At 40.7% G+C, this 14,010-nt stretch overlaps 1 protein-coding gene across 1 annotated transcript in view; it reads right to left on the reverse strand.

The window, feature by feature from the left end:
- The window catches only part of LOC122178415 (histone-lysine N-methyltransferase SETDB2-like), a 36,074-nt gene that overhangs the window by 17,146 nt on the left and 4,918 nt on the right, over window positions 1-14,010 (reverse strand). The window contains exons 4-14 of the mRNA XM_042868589.1: window positions 13,925-13,990; window positions 13,016-13,118; window positions 11,779-12,345; window positions 10,330-10,452; window positions 9,385-9,554; window positions 8,774-8,993; window positions 6,932-7,016; window positions 5,659-5,767; window positions 4,525-4,850; window positions 3,366-3,454; window positions 1,319-1,433 (exon numbers count right to left, since the gene is read on the reverse strand). Of these exons, the coding sequence (XP_042724523.1) occupies window positions 1,319-1,433; window positions 3,366-3,454; window positions 4,525-4,850; window positions 5,659-5,767; window positions 6,932-7,016; window positions 8,774-8,993; window positions 9,385-9,554; window positions 10,330-10,452; window positions 11,779-12,345; window positions 13,016-13,118; window positions 13,925-13,990 (1,973 nt within the window). The remainder of the gene's footprint in view (window positions 1-1,318; window positions 1,434-3,365; window positions 3,455-4,524; window positions 4,851-5,658; window positions 5,768-6,931; window positions 7,017-8,773; window positions 8,994-9,384; window positions 9,555-10,329; window positions 10,453-11,778; window positions 12,346-13,015; window positions 13,119-13,924; window positions 13,991-14,010) is intronic.

Consider the following 14,010-nt stretch of genomic DNA (forward strand, 5'->3'; position numbering starts at 1 on the left):
GAAGTAATTGCAGTTGTGCAAGCTGGAGATGAGGGCACAGAGGGGAGTCCTCACTGCTCCCTACGGCTATTTGAAAGCAGGTTGCAGAGAGAAGAGTGCTGGCCTCTTTTCTCAGATGACAAGTGATGGGACATGAGGAAATGGCTTCAAGTTGTGCCAAGGGAGGTTTGTATTGGACATCTGGAAGAATTTCTCCATGGAGGGGGCAGTTAAGCCATGGAATGTGCTGCCCAGAGAGGTGGTGGAGTCTCCATCCCTGCAGTTGTCATGGACATGGCATTTAGGGACATGGTTTAGAGACAGGACACAGTAGGTTAGGCTGACAGAACTGATGATCTTGAAGATCTTTTCCAAGTCAAATGATTCGATGATCTACCAATTTTACAGCCTCTTCCTGAATCTGCACACAGTGTCATCAAATGTAGATCGTTTCTTTCCTACCAACACAGCAAGGATTTCTGTGTCTCACCTCTGACACACTATAGACACAGCACTGAAATGAGGCACAGCAGATCTTGAAGGATTTCACAGAATCAAAGAATGATTTGAGTGGGAAGGGACACCCACAGGCCATCTGGTCCAATTCTGCAATGAGCAGGGACACCTACAGCTCCATCAGGTGCTCAGAGCCCCATCCAGCCCAACTTTGAATTGTCTCCAGGGATGGGGCATCCACCACCTCTCTGAGCAATTTCTGTCACAAGCATGGAGGAAGATGTAATTACTTCTCTCACTTACAGCAGGACTTTCCCAGCTCACCCTGTAGCACGTCACTACTTTGCTGAAGTTCTGATTAATCTCATTACTACTCAAGACAAACTGTCCCACCAGATCCATTGGATTTAGGTATATTTAAAATAATTCTCAGCACTCAGACAGACTTGCATTCATATGAGTTTCGGGAAACTGAGTTATGCTAATTCATCACTGTAGGAGAGCACAGAAAACATCAATCAACCATTGCTGTGCACATCCATCATATTTCTGTTGCAAACTGCAGAAAAGCATGATTTCTTCCAGCTTGTAAATGAAAGGTGAGCGGGGAAGGGATGTAGGGGAGGAGGTGGGGAGAAAGCTTAGGAGCACAGAAAATATCACATAGGACAAGTTTGATGCCTGTCTGTGTGACAACCAGCTTTATCCGTGTAAACTATAAAAATGACATTTAAATGTAAATTTAAAAAAGTTATCAGATAAAAGGCATTTTTGTTCAGTGTAATTAGCACCACAGATTTAACTGTACTGCTCAGTATCCAGTCCCTTACAGCACATAAATCTCTATGTACACGAGGTGCTGACAGTAGAAAAGCTTGCTCTATAAGGTTTTCTTCCTGCATTTCTGAACTCCACACCAACAGGAAATCTCTGTCTCTGGCATACTTCCAACTTCATATCCATAATCCCACGTGAGTTCAGTTCCAGCTTTCACATGCCTAAGAAATAAAACATCTGGTCAATTTATTTAAGTGAAACAGTGATGTGCTTACAATTTGTCACCAGCAACTCACAAGCAAAATCCAAACGCATATGGAGGCAAAAGCATTGCACAGGCAGCCTGCTCAGATTGAACCAAGAGATATAAGGAGTGGCACCAAGAGATATAAGGAATGCTGACTTCCCTACTAGAACCACGAGGAGTGCAAATACCTGCACCTAGCAATTAAGGTTTTGTCAAGCAGCCTGATAGAGTCAGGTTCTAAACAACCCATTCTAACTTCCAGGTGAATTTTTGGGAAAAAAAATAAACCAAAGAAAAAGGAAAGAACCAGATACATGAATACATCTAAATGAGAGCATGGGCAGCTTTGCTCTTTTTACTATGCACAGCAAATCACTGGGGTTCAAACAGTTCCATAGGTGCAGTGGTGATGAAGGTTACCAGCTGCGGTCTAACAAGCAAGCTTTTAGTGCAACTGCACTGCACACGTGCACAAAGCCCAGGACTTGAAGTTAAACACAAGATCTTCAAGAACCAGTTGCTGTGACAAGTATGTGAAAGAGAAGTAATTTCTTATGCAGGAAACTGACTGTTCATAATGAATGCCAAATTAAATAGAGACCAAGGCGCTGAGGTACAACCAAGGGAAAATACGATAAAATACTTGTACTGTAAAGAAGAGTAATTGTGTGATACTTCTCACAGGGTAAGATATGAAATACCCAGTGAATTATCAGGCAGCAGGCTGAAAATAAAGCAAATGAGAACTTATCAAGCAGAGCATAATTGTAATACGAGACTTTTTGCCTCAGGATGTTCTGGAAGCCAGAAATATCAAATAATTTAAATTGTGGCTGGGTAAGTTTACAGAATATATAAAATGAAGTTCAATGATTCAAATGCTGTCCTTAAGGTAGAAAAGTTGCAAAGGGGTGACTGACAAAGCAACAGGACAAGCCAGGGGAACATTTCTTCAACTGTCCCCCTTAACTGCCTTCTGCTGACCACTGCTGCCTCTGCCCTTTGGCCTCAATCCCCCTTACACAGTTATTTACTGACTACCTGAAGAAGGAAGATTCCAGCTAAAATAAAATCTTGTTTCAAACTACTGTCTTCAGAGCTCTCATAAACCCCTACAGAACAATCCACAGCATGCATCAGCACAGGATCAAGGGCTGGGCCTACGGCTGCAAGGCTCCACAGAGTATCTGTGTACCTCAGGCAGAGGGTTTGTCTAAAATAAATCCTTTCTTCTGCATAACTAACTTCCTATAGCTCATATTTTCCTTCCTGGGTTTGGTTGTGGCCTTCTTTTGTCTCGCTGGCACCTGCAATCTGCATCTCCCCTTGTTGACATCTGGTAGGAGATCACCACACCTTTTGCTTTCAGAGGAAGTTTCCACTCTAGAACCCTATTGCCACATTCCCAAGACAAGTCTGACTATGCAGAACCTTGCTAATCTTGGCAGCTGTGAAGAAAAGGTTTGGAGTCAGCTTGGTGCCCACAGAGAAAATGTATGAAATTTAAGATTCTGTAGGCTCCAACTCTGCCCTAAAGGCCACAGCTCTGCTGGCCACTCTTTGGGACACAACACTCAGACCAGTCAACCACGGCTTTTAAAATGACCACGCTGAGTTAAGCCTACTCTTCAGTGGAAATACTAGCTTTAATGATAACCAAAATGGATGCACCAAAACCAAGCTACCCTACATCACATTTCAGTGCAAACTAAATAAAAAACTTTTAGCGACAAGCAGATTTTTTACTTCAGTCTTCAGTGCACAATGAAAAGCCACTCGCAAGCAGTCAGTTTTATGGTTTCATGTGGGTAAACAGCTGCACTCTTAGCATAACTTTTCCTTCATAATTCAGCATTATTTTCTTCCCTCGTGCCTTGAACAAACATTGAAATTCTGAAAAATTCACCTGTTTGTGAAGAAAGCAACCCATGGGAAACTTCTGTTGTGAGTCTCCACAAACACACTCTGTGCAAAGAGATTGGGGCAGCAGCTGTGCTGTGAAACAAAATACATGAATGAGAAACCTGGTCCTGCACTAAAGATTCTATTTTGTGCCAGGTGTGTCACTGCTACAAGAAATTCCTTCCTCCCCTCCTCCAGTCAACACAATTGCTGTTACTTAATGCACTGCCACTGGTTTTGTTTAGCCATGTCTCCATCATACTATGAAAGTACCCTCTCTTAGGAAAATCAAAGCCTTTTTAGTCAAGCTGTTCTCCAGTGATTTATGGTGAGAAATCATCTTTGATTTACGATGAGGCACAAATTATCACTAGATGACATGCATCTCAATGGCAGTGGAGCAAGCAATAGGGACACGTGCATGGTCACGGATGAAGGAAGGCTTCAGCAAGATGCACTGCTACTCTTACCCCCATACTACCTCTGCAAGGAGGTAACACTTACATATATGCAGGGATTTTGCAGTAGGACACATATCCATGCCATCAGAGAGAAATAAGTTACTTGTTGAGTGCATACAGGTGTGTGTGAAGCATTCATCTTAGTTGGAAGGTCTCTGGAAATCACTGCTATCTCTGGTTAAGTTGAAGCTGAGAGACTTACTAACCAGGTATCTCACAGTATGACTTTTTTCTACAGCTCAGTCCTATTCAAGAATTTCCTACAATATCACAGCACTTACTTTAAACCAGCATAAGCCAGAACTTACAATGGCTTGGAAATAAAAAGCGAAGCTGGGAGAAGGGTTGTGGCTCAGTACAATGCATAATTTGATCTCTAGATACCCCACACTCCCAAAATCATATTCTAAAATAGAGGAAAGAAGTGTCACTCATTACTTGGGAACATTTCACTCTGTAACCCAGTGTTGCCAAAACCTACAGGCCACGCATCTTATGTAAGCCCTCAAAGCTGGCACGAGCCAATCTGCTGTCCTGTCACTTCAGAGTGAAGGGAGCACCACACTGCCTTCACACACACACACCCAACCACGTATTTGGGTTATGACAGAACAGACTTTTGAAAAACCTTTCTGGCTCATGAAAACACATTACTCATTTAAGCTAAAGTGAGTAAAAGAACACGTGCAAGTTTTTACTTACATTAAGAAAACGACCCACATTTCCTTCTTTTGTGGCATCTAGTACATAGATATTTTCATCATTAGCATTCTTCAGAAACGTCCTGTCACCGTCTGCATCCACACAAAATATGCCTTGTTTTGACTGTCTGTGAGCTTCCTCTTTGCAGTTAGCTTTCTGTGGTGTGGATGGCTTCACAACGCATTTATCATTCAGCACATCCAATCTGCCACAGGCAACAGCCTTCAGAGACAGACTCTTCCTTTTGCATTCTGCACTGCCCATTTCTGCAGGCTCCGTCTGTCCAACTTCCACCAGATCTTCTTCCTTCTGCTTCTGGATGGATCCTGTCAATTGATGTCCAAGTTACCTCCCAACATTAGTTTAAAACAGAAGCCAAAGCCCTTGTTTGGCCCCAAACTCTTGTCCATCCATCTTTCTTTGTTCCCCAAAGTGCACATGGTTTCCTTACCATTTGCAAAGTCATAGCTATCCTTCCAAACACCTTTCACCACTTGTGCTGCAGATCATTACACCTCCTGCTGCAGTGCCTAAAGCATTTGCTTATGCTTCCCATGAGTGACCCACTCCCTCCCTTCCTCTCAAATCCCACTCCAAAACCATTTCTTCCACAAAGCCTTTCTTCCTCATTCTCTACTTTAATTTAATTTCTGAGAGAATCACAAACTGAAATGAAGACAGAAGCAAGATGCATGTGCAAATAATACCAGTTTCACATTGCTTCCTAAGGTTGAATGCTCCCAACCCTGCAATTCCCCACGTATCCTTTTTTGTTGACTGCTACAAATAGCGGGTATGACACAACATTATTTTGTGTATATTTTGAAATAGTATTTCCCACAGCTGCCCTGTAGTTGAGAAACAATTTTATGAACTGTTTAATGTGCCCCAAGGTCGACTTTGCCGGCAAAATAGCATCCTGTGTTAGTTAATGCACTGCGATATGCAGGGCAGCAATAACTTTTGTACTGCTGAGCTGCTAGAGCAGCCTAGGCACCCCACAAGCATCATTATTCTATCCTGAGAACAGGCCTGCAACAAACACCAAGATCACTGTTTACATTTTAAGTCTATCCCGTGATGATGTGGCACAAGTATGCTAAGAGTGCAGTGTTTGTAACTCTACAAACCTACTTTCTTTTTCTTTGTTTGTTCCACTGGTCAGTTCTGTTTTGCTTGAATGCTGAGGCTGAGAAACATTATCTTCATCTGAGCTGGCACTGTGCACCAGAGTATCAACCTCCTTTAAATAAAACAAAAAATAAGGAAAAGGTTGTGATGTATTTTTGCTGTGTGCAACTCTGGGTCAACAAAGGATAGTAAATAGATTCTAAGACTCCAGGGTTTAAGTTTCAAACCTACCGTGACACTGAGTTCCAAAGGTCCAAACATTTACTGCAATGCAACACATACCTTAATTTCAAATGATTCCTTGGAACAACTTGGAAGAAGCTCACCACTCAATATAATATTTATGTAAGTGCTTAAGGCCCAAAGATTTCACTAGTCTAAATGTTTTTGTGTTAAGTTGAACCAAAGCCCAAATATGCTTTGTATGTGGTTTTAATAAAATGAACAGTAAAGAAACCAGTTATGGAAGCACTGGAGTAGAACCAAACTGCCAAATTTTAGCATGAAAATATAATGTGCAATGAAACCTGTAGAGTAAGTTTACACTAGTCCCCTTCCTTTGCACATATTTTGCACTTGGGGCAGGTAAGATTCTCTTCACTGTGCCACTGCATGAAGTTACTGCTCCCATGATTTTCTTCTCTCCCTGCTGTATCGTTTTCTAGGGAGACATCACAAAAATATTATCATTCAGACTCCCTATGTTGCAATTATTTAACAAAGGAGGTGGAGGGGGAAGAATCCTTTATTGAGACTCATAACTGGAGTGTATGCAGAGGGTGAGGTTGGAAAAAGGAAGGCTGTGAGAGTAACTAGTGCCATTCTCAGCAAGAAGTTGAACAGCTGATAATGGAGAAAGGACAGGATACAGCTTCCAGCTCAGCTCACAGTGTGACATAAAATCACAGAATGGTTTGGGTTGGAAGGGACCTTTAAGATCATCTAGTTCCAACCCCCTGCTATAGGCAGGGACACCTCCCTCTAGACCAGGTTGCTCACAGCCCCATCCAGCCTGGCCTTGAATGCTTCCAGGGAGGGGGCATCCACAGCCCCTCTGGGCAACCTGTTCCATTGTCTCACCACACTCACACTAAGGAATTTCTTCCTAATATCTATCTATATCTACCCTCTTCCAGTTTAAAGCCATTTCCCCACATAATTTCATGATGAAAGATCGTTAGGATTTTTAAAATGTGTTTGAGATTAAGAGGTCAAAATTAACACATACGTTCAGCATAGTGAATATTAATCTTTTAAAGCCACTTATTAATATTACCATTTTTAGCTGGTGATTATCCACAACAGCTATTCTAGTTCCAAGCCTTCTCACAGCTGCAGTATTCAAATTCCTTGGATGAATTCTGTACAGGAATTTCAAAGGGAAACAGCAAAAGACAGACACGTAAATAACTCTCATAACACAGGTTTCTTTAAGAGTTTCTAGCTCATGAAGATCAGATCACTGCCTGTAGTCCTACTTTCACCTCAAACTACTTTTAAGAATGGGAGAATGAGGTTAAGTTCTCAACAGCACTTGAATGAAACACTATCATTTCTTTTTTTTGACAGAGACCAGCAATTGGTTTTAAATCCTTCTTCACTGCTCCTGAGAACCAAATTTGCTGTTGTTTGATTATTATATCACCTCAACACAGAGTACCTACACAGAGTTCTGCCTTTTTGCTGCTATTGCTTTCCATAGTTTGGACACCGTAGCTTCAAACAGGAAAGCAAAACAAGTTAAATGGGGAGAAAGAATAGAGGGTGAGACAGTCAGTAAACAGCAGATACAGAAAACGTTCTCACACAGAAGAACCTCAACCTTTTCCTGATGTGAAAGTGTGAAGAAGGATGGGAAGCAGTGTTTGGTATATATCCCTAAAACATCAAAAGTCACACTTATGTTTAGAATGCAGTAGAAAATACCAGCCTAAACCTAATCTGAGCATCTGTATAACATCAAGCAATAACTAACAGCTCTTTATCAGTAAAAAATTCAACCTAAAACCTACGATTTTCTTTCCATGAAAAAAAAAAAACCAAACCAACCATGATGATATTTCTTTGGGGTACTGATAATGGCAAAGAGTTTCTTTAAATCTTCTTTAAAGATTTCTTATTTTTTAAGAGTTGGAATAACAAATTCTTTCTCTCTGTTCAATTTTCATATATCTCCCATGTGAAACGTTTTTATTCTCAGAAAGGGAAATGAATGAGATTGAAAGTAGCTGTACAGTAATCACAAATACAAAAATATTCTTCCCTACAGTTTATAGGGGAAGAACCTTTTAGAAATGGCATCTAATGAACAGCTGACAATTCTATAATTCACAAAATTATTAATTTGTTAGGTTTCCAAGATACCAAAACGTGAGAATATACTGGCAGGTATTTGTTTTAAAGTTCCTGTTTGTGATGTCATTGTGCTTCTCAAAGATCTACAATAGCCTTTCCCCACAAAACAAGTATTTGCAATTACTTACAGGTATTACAAAGAAAGGGTAAGCAAAGCAAGGCAGAAAATTGAAGAAAACAAGCTCCTGGTGTTCTTCTGAAAGAGACTACAGTATGCTACTGATGAAGCCACATTATTATTTTGCAGTAGTTTTATTTCAGGAATCCTGATAGGCTATGAGACCTAATGAAGGTAACAATTTCTGTGTATTGCAACACCTGTAAAAGCAAGGCACTGTCAGACTCCTACCTGGCAAGGTTAAAAGTCCTAGCAGAGCACATTAAGGGACAAAGAAGAAAAGGTTTAGAGATGGAAGCAAAGAATAGTACAGTTAGTGGCTAATTTACTATCAGATCCTCTAGTGTCATCAAGTATGTTTTTAATTGCTTCTTTCTTTTCAAGTTAGCACAATGATTCATGCCCTGAAGAGGTCAAGACACTCAGGAGCCAAGTGGGATTTCTAACAAATGCCAAGAGATGCACGTTGTGAGGAAAATCAGTATATAAGAATAACTAAAACCCACTAAAACCAACAACCAGGAGTTAAAAGGTTGAAAAAGTAAAAGAAACACCTCTCAGCAAACAACACTCAATTCTAGTGCATGTTTTATAGAACACATTCTAGAATAACAGAATATTCCGTTTTACATTCAGTGAACTTACAGAGCTGATTCACTTTCATTGTCACAAGGTGGCTCCTGCTGCTCAAGAATATCATCTCTGCCAGTGTGCACGAGTTCAATCTCGGAGTCTGAACAGCTAGAGTCCAGTTTTCTTTTTTTGGAAAGAAAGCTTTGCTCTCTGTTATTCACAGTGCTCTCCTCTTTTGAGTCTTGATCAGCACCTCCCAACTCCTGAACTTCAGCTCTGCTCATTAACCTGCCTGGAAGAAAAAAATATAATTAACTGTTACTTTATTAAGCTGGGTCATACACAGCATCCTAGCTCAAACTTGTATTAAAGGCAAGAGAATTATTTGGGAAAACAATACTTTGCATCTATACTGAAGGAAAACTACCCTTTGCACAGGATGCAGAGACTTGTGAGGGAAAATGTAGGTGAGACAGGCTTTGCTTCAGATAGCACCATCACACTGCAGAATCCTTCAAGGTTTTTCCATCTGTCTGATCATCTGCAAGTTCAGGTCATACAGGCTCACTTCTTTCCCAACTTCAAGTTTCCCTGCTTGCTTCTCAAAGAAATTCCATGGCATAGGACAGAGGGGGGGGGGTAAAAGTTATGCTGTAAGTCTTCCACAGGTCATCTTCTGTTACCTGAGTAAGTACAAACAAACGTCCCCTTGTCGATATCATCCAGGCAGCGGACGCCCCAACCCTTCTTCTCTGTGTTGAACACTTGCAACCGAACTTGAATGCCATGCTGCACAACTCTGTTCTGACACATCATCTTGTCACATCTGCACGACACGCTACACTCATAAATTCTGTCAAGATGAAGCAAAATAAAACACAGGAAAGACAAGTTGCTGGTATGAACTTCACTCCCGAGTACAAACAAGGCTGAAAGGACAAAGAGCCTGGCTAAAACTGATTGCACAGCACTGCTCCAAAACTCATGACATTCTTGACTGTTGACTCAACAATTTCAAGAGTTTGTCAGCCAGATTTTGGTATAAGATGATAAAAAATAAAAGCTACCTTTTTATTTTACAGATGAAAGTCAGACGTGCAGAAATCTTAAAGAGGCAGCTGATTCTACTGGAAGAGACTTTGCAAAGACAACCTGTCTGCCAAGACCTCACTGCAGCTATCAGGAGTTCAGGATTTAACCAAATGACACTAAAAGAATTCAACCTGTGCTTTTTTACATTTGTTTGTGTGTTCTTAGACTGATACTGGCTGTGATGGTCTTGCAATAGATCTTGCAGTAGCTCTCCTTTCCTTGTGGCAGGTTTCCTTACCATTGATAGCAAGAATGAGCAAGTACAAGGGCCAGGTAAAAGTCCCTGAGCTTCTAAACCAGGTAATACTGGTTACTGGTTAAACCAGGTTACTCTTCTTGGGCCTCAAATTAAGATGTGATAACTGTAGTATCTGCAGCACAAAAGTGTTTTTTCATCTCTCTTATTCCAGACACATCAATTATTTCTGTAAAAATCATTCTTATCAATTAGTAAAACTGACAAAAAAATCAAGGTTTCAGTAATTCAAAGACAATACAGTTGTAAAGAGTACACAAAATAGCTCTGTCTTTATTACCCACTAGGAACAGGCCCTTCCAGTCTTTTGTAACTGTATCCACGAGATGTTTTAGTATTAGGAGACAGAGAAACTTTAGTACGGCAGCCTCTTGCAGTTAGCTGCAGACATGCACACTTGGACCTAGAAAATAAAAGTAACACGTTGTATAAAAATCAGAATGTATTTGGAGCAGAGTAAATCAAGCTTACATCTTGATAATTTAAAATGTACTTGACTATATACGAACACAAATGCACTATTTGATCATTTTTTCCACCTTTGCTCCAAAAAGTCATTTCAGGTACCCCATCCTCCTCTTTGTCTCTCGCCTGCTTATCCGTGCTTACAAAAATCATGTCCCCCCGTTCTCCATTCTGCCAGCCTCTGCAAAGGCACACACAAAAAGTTGACGTGTGACAGCAATCATCAACAGGACACTGTCAAATGGATTGAAGGAAGGGAAGAAAATCACCTGGTTCTGGCACAGTCTGTTAGCCTCTACTTCATCACCTTCCTCTCACTCCAGGCCCTAAGAATTGAATTATTCCACACTACCAATTGGAGAACTCCAGCAGTACTGCTGATCCTCACCATCTGAAGCCATGACTGCTCCAAAGACTCGCTGCAATTAGCAAAATCTCAACCCCTGAAACTACACATCAAAAGCATCTCAGGTCTTGGTGAGGTTCAACACACAGAAGGAGCATGCTATGTGCTCGCTGTTCTCTGCTGCCCAGCTAAAACTAATTTGAGTTACTGAATCTTATTCTATTTCAAGCTAGTGAGTACTATTGGTGATAGGTGGATGGTTGGACTGGATGATCCTGAAGGTCTTTTCCAACCTCAGTGATTCAGTGATTCTCTATGCAGGGTCATAGGCAGTTACACTGCACAGCAATATGAGCGTGTCCTTTAGCTATCAATTACACAAAATACATTCAATCCAAGATTAATACCTGCAGGCAAAGACCAAGTAAAAGACAAATACCCCTCAGGTGAGCAGAAAACTGAACTCACATATATTAACTGTGGCAGTTTCTCAGATTTAAACAAAGTCCAGAGTTAGCAGGGTTTAGAAGTCAACTACAACGAGCAACACCATTTGAAACAGTCCAGAATGTAAATTTCTTGCGTGACCTCAGTGTTTCACAGCATTTCTTGAGGAAAGGATGGAATGTAGAGACTGTAAAAGGAGATTTCTTCCTCTGCTCTAATTAATTTATCACAGAATCTGTGGCCACAGAATGGCCAGGGTTGGAAGGGACCTCAAGGATCATGAATCTCCAACCCACTGACACACTGGTTTCAGTCAACACCATGGCACAAGACAGCTACTGCAGACATCCACGTAGAGTTGTTCCTTCATCATTTGGCACTGCTTGGTATTGTGCACCTTCACACCTCCAACACCACCCTAATACTGACACATTAAGCACCGCTTGTCTGGGATTAGATTCTTCAACTTACCTATCAATGCAGCCATCCGTGCAGTCACATGAATCAAGAAACATGCTGGATAAATTGTTGAGATAATATCCACGAGGCCACGATGCCCTCCGGTATTTGAAATAAGGTAACCTGGCACGATCAATGTCATTAGAGAAGGAAATAGGCACAGATTCAGCTCCATTGCTAATATCAAGATCAAACACGAGGGGTTCTGGATTTACAATGTTCCTGCCCAACAGGACGTATGTGTTGAAAGAGAAGTGATCAATAAATAAGAAATCACATTTTGTCTCAAACAAATAATTCTGAACATCTTGAAAACTCCTCAGACTTCTGCCACAGGGAGCTTTGTAATGCACATCCAGTGACTTTGAAAGGCAGTCTGCTTTCGCATGGCGTCTCTGAAAGTGAAACAGTATTGGTATCTTCAGAGGATTTTCACCCCTGTAGGAGCTCACTGCTCTGTTGGAGAGACATGCACTGGAGCACTTGTGGATCCGATACCGGCGATTCAAAGGTACACGTTGAATTTCACTCGATGTTTCCTCACTCCCTGAGTCTGATTTTTCAATCTTCTCCTTTTTGCTGATAGGAATGAATGAGAGAGAATGAAAATGAAAGAGAGAATGAAAAAAAAAAAAAAAAATAGACAGAAAAGAACAGCATCTCAGATGATCAGTAAGCCAGCCAGTCTTCTAGTGGCTCAGCATTATTAGCGTAGGAAAGCTTGAAGGCAGCTAAGGGTTTTACTGAATGCCTGCCTGCATTACCTAACATCTCTGACACCATATGCAGACATGCACAGTGCCATTCCAAACAAGTGACAGCAACAAAAAAGGAACCATACTTTCATCTTCCAAATCAGCTCCCAAGGCTAATTATGAAAATGAAGTCATGTCCCTAATAACAATCTTCACAGTCTGTGAAAGCTTGAGAACTGAACTTAAAACTTTCAAGTGCCAGCACTGCTAATCCTGCTAATAATCATGGATCTTCATTCAGAACAAAACAGATGTTCTATCCTGCAAGGCTTTCATGTGGTATATTAGATAAGTCTGCTTAAAACCTCAGCTTTTCCATATGGGTCAATTTAAAAAATATATATATTTACTTTGAAAATTGTCAGGACTCAAAGTTGATTTTAAAATCAATGAATATATAAATAATACAGAGAGATTAAGAACTCTCTAATTCAGTAAAGATAGGTACAGTAATGAGCTTTGCCATTCTGGAAGTATTAAATAAATACACTGACCTGTGCGAACCCTCTACAGAATTTCCACTGTTGTCATCTCTAACAGGATGCTGTGATTTAGGTTTGGGTTCCTTTGTATCCCCTTCATCAAGAACATCATTTACTGAAAAAATTGGGATATAAGCAAAACCTCAATGGTCCACATTTCAATGATCTATAATTGAATTTAGTTACTAAAGAGATAGCTGCCAAAACACTATAAAGGTAATGCATTGCTATGAACTACAGTTAACAAAGCATGCTAACAAGCACCCTCCTAGAAATAAATGTTTTTGCACTTATACAGAGTTAAGTGTTTGCATTAAGGTTCATAGGTGAGAAGCTCACACACGCTCTTCTCTCTCTGCTACTTCTCCCCATCCTCTCTCCCCCTACCATTCTTTCTCCCCAGAGGAGAAAAATGTAAGTGTACATGCACAAATCTGAGACAGAAACACACTGCAAACATTTATGCTTTTTCACCAGCCATCACGTGATTTGATTATTAAAGGCTTCCACGAGGCTTTCAAACTGCACAGAGGTAAGATACTGGAAACATACACAGGTTTGTCTTCATTATTTGAGGTAAAGTGCTGGCAGGGTATTGCCATGAGGGGAATACTGTACAAGCCAACTTTGGTTTTTAGCTCAGGCTTATCAGTGTTTCTTACTGCAATTTCTAACTTCACTTGGTCCAAGCCACACACACACACACACACACACACACACACACACACAAACAAACAACAGAAGTACAAACCCAGATGAATGTCTGCAGTTCAGTAACTGCAGAGGAAATAATCATTTTTTTTCCTTGCACTGCTAACAAGCTCCTGACATCTACTTTATTGATTTCAACATCAGGAAACAAACTTCTGGTGAGACTAATTAAAGCTACATAGCAAATAAATGCAATTAAGATGCACTTACCATTTGTCAACGTTAAAAGATCACCCAGATCAGCTTCGTTTACCAGTGTCCAAGCCTGCTGGCATTCTATATAAAAACAAAACAGA

This window comes from Lagopus leucura, unplaced genomic scaffold, assembly GCF_019238085.1.
Source record: "Lagopus leucura isolate 7727_CA_CO unplaced genomic scaffold, USGS_WTPT01 Super-Scaffold_100001, whole genome shotgun sequence".
In the NCBI taxonomy this organism is placed as follows: Eukaryota; Metazoa; Chordata; class Aves; order Galliformes; family Phasianidae; genus Lagopus; species Lagopus leucura.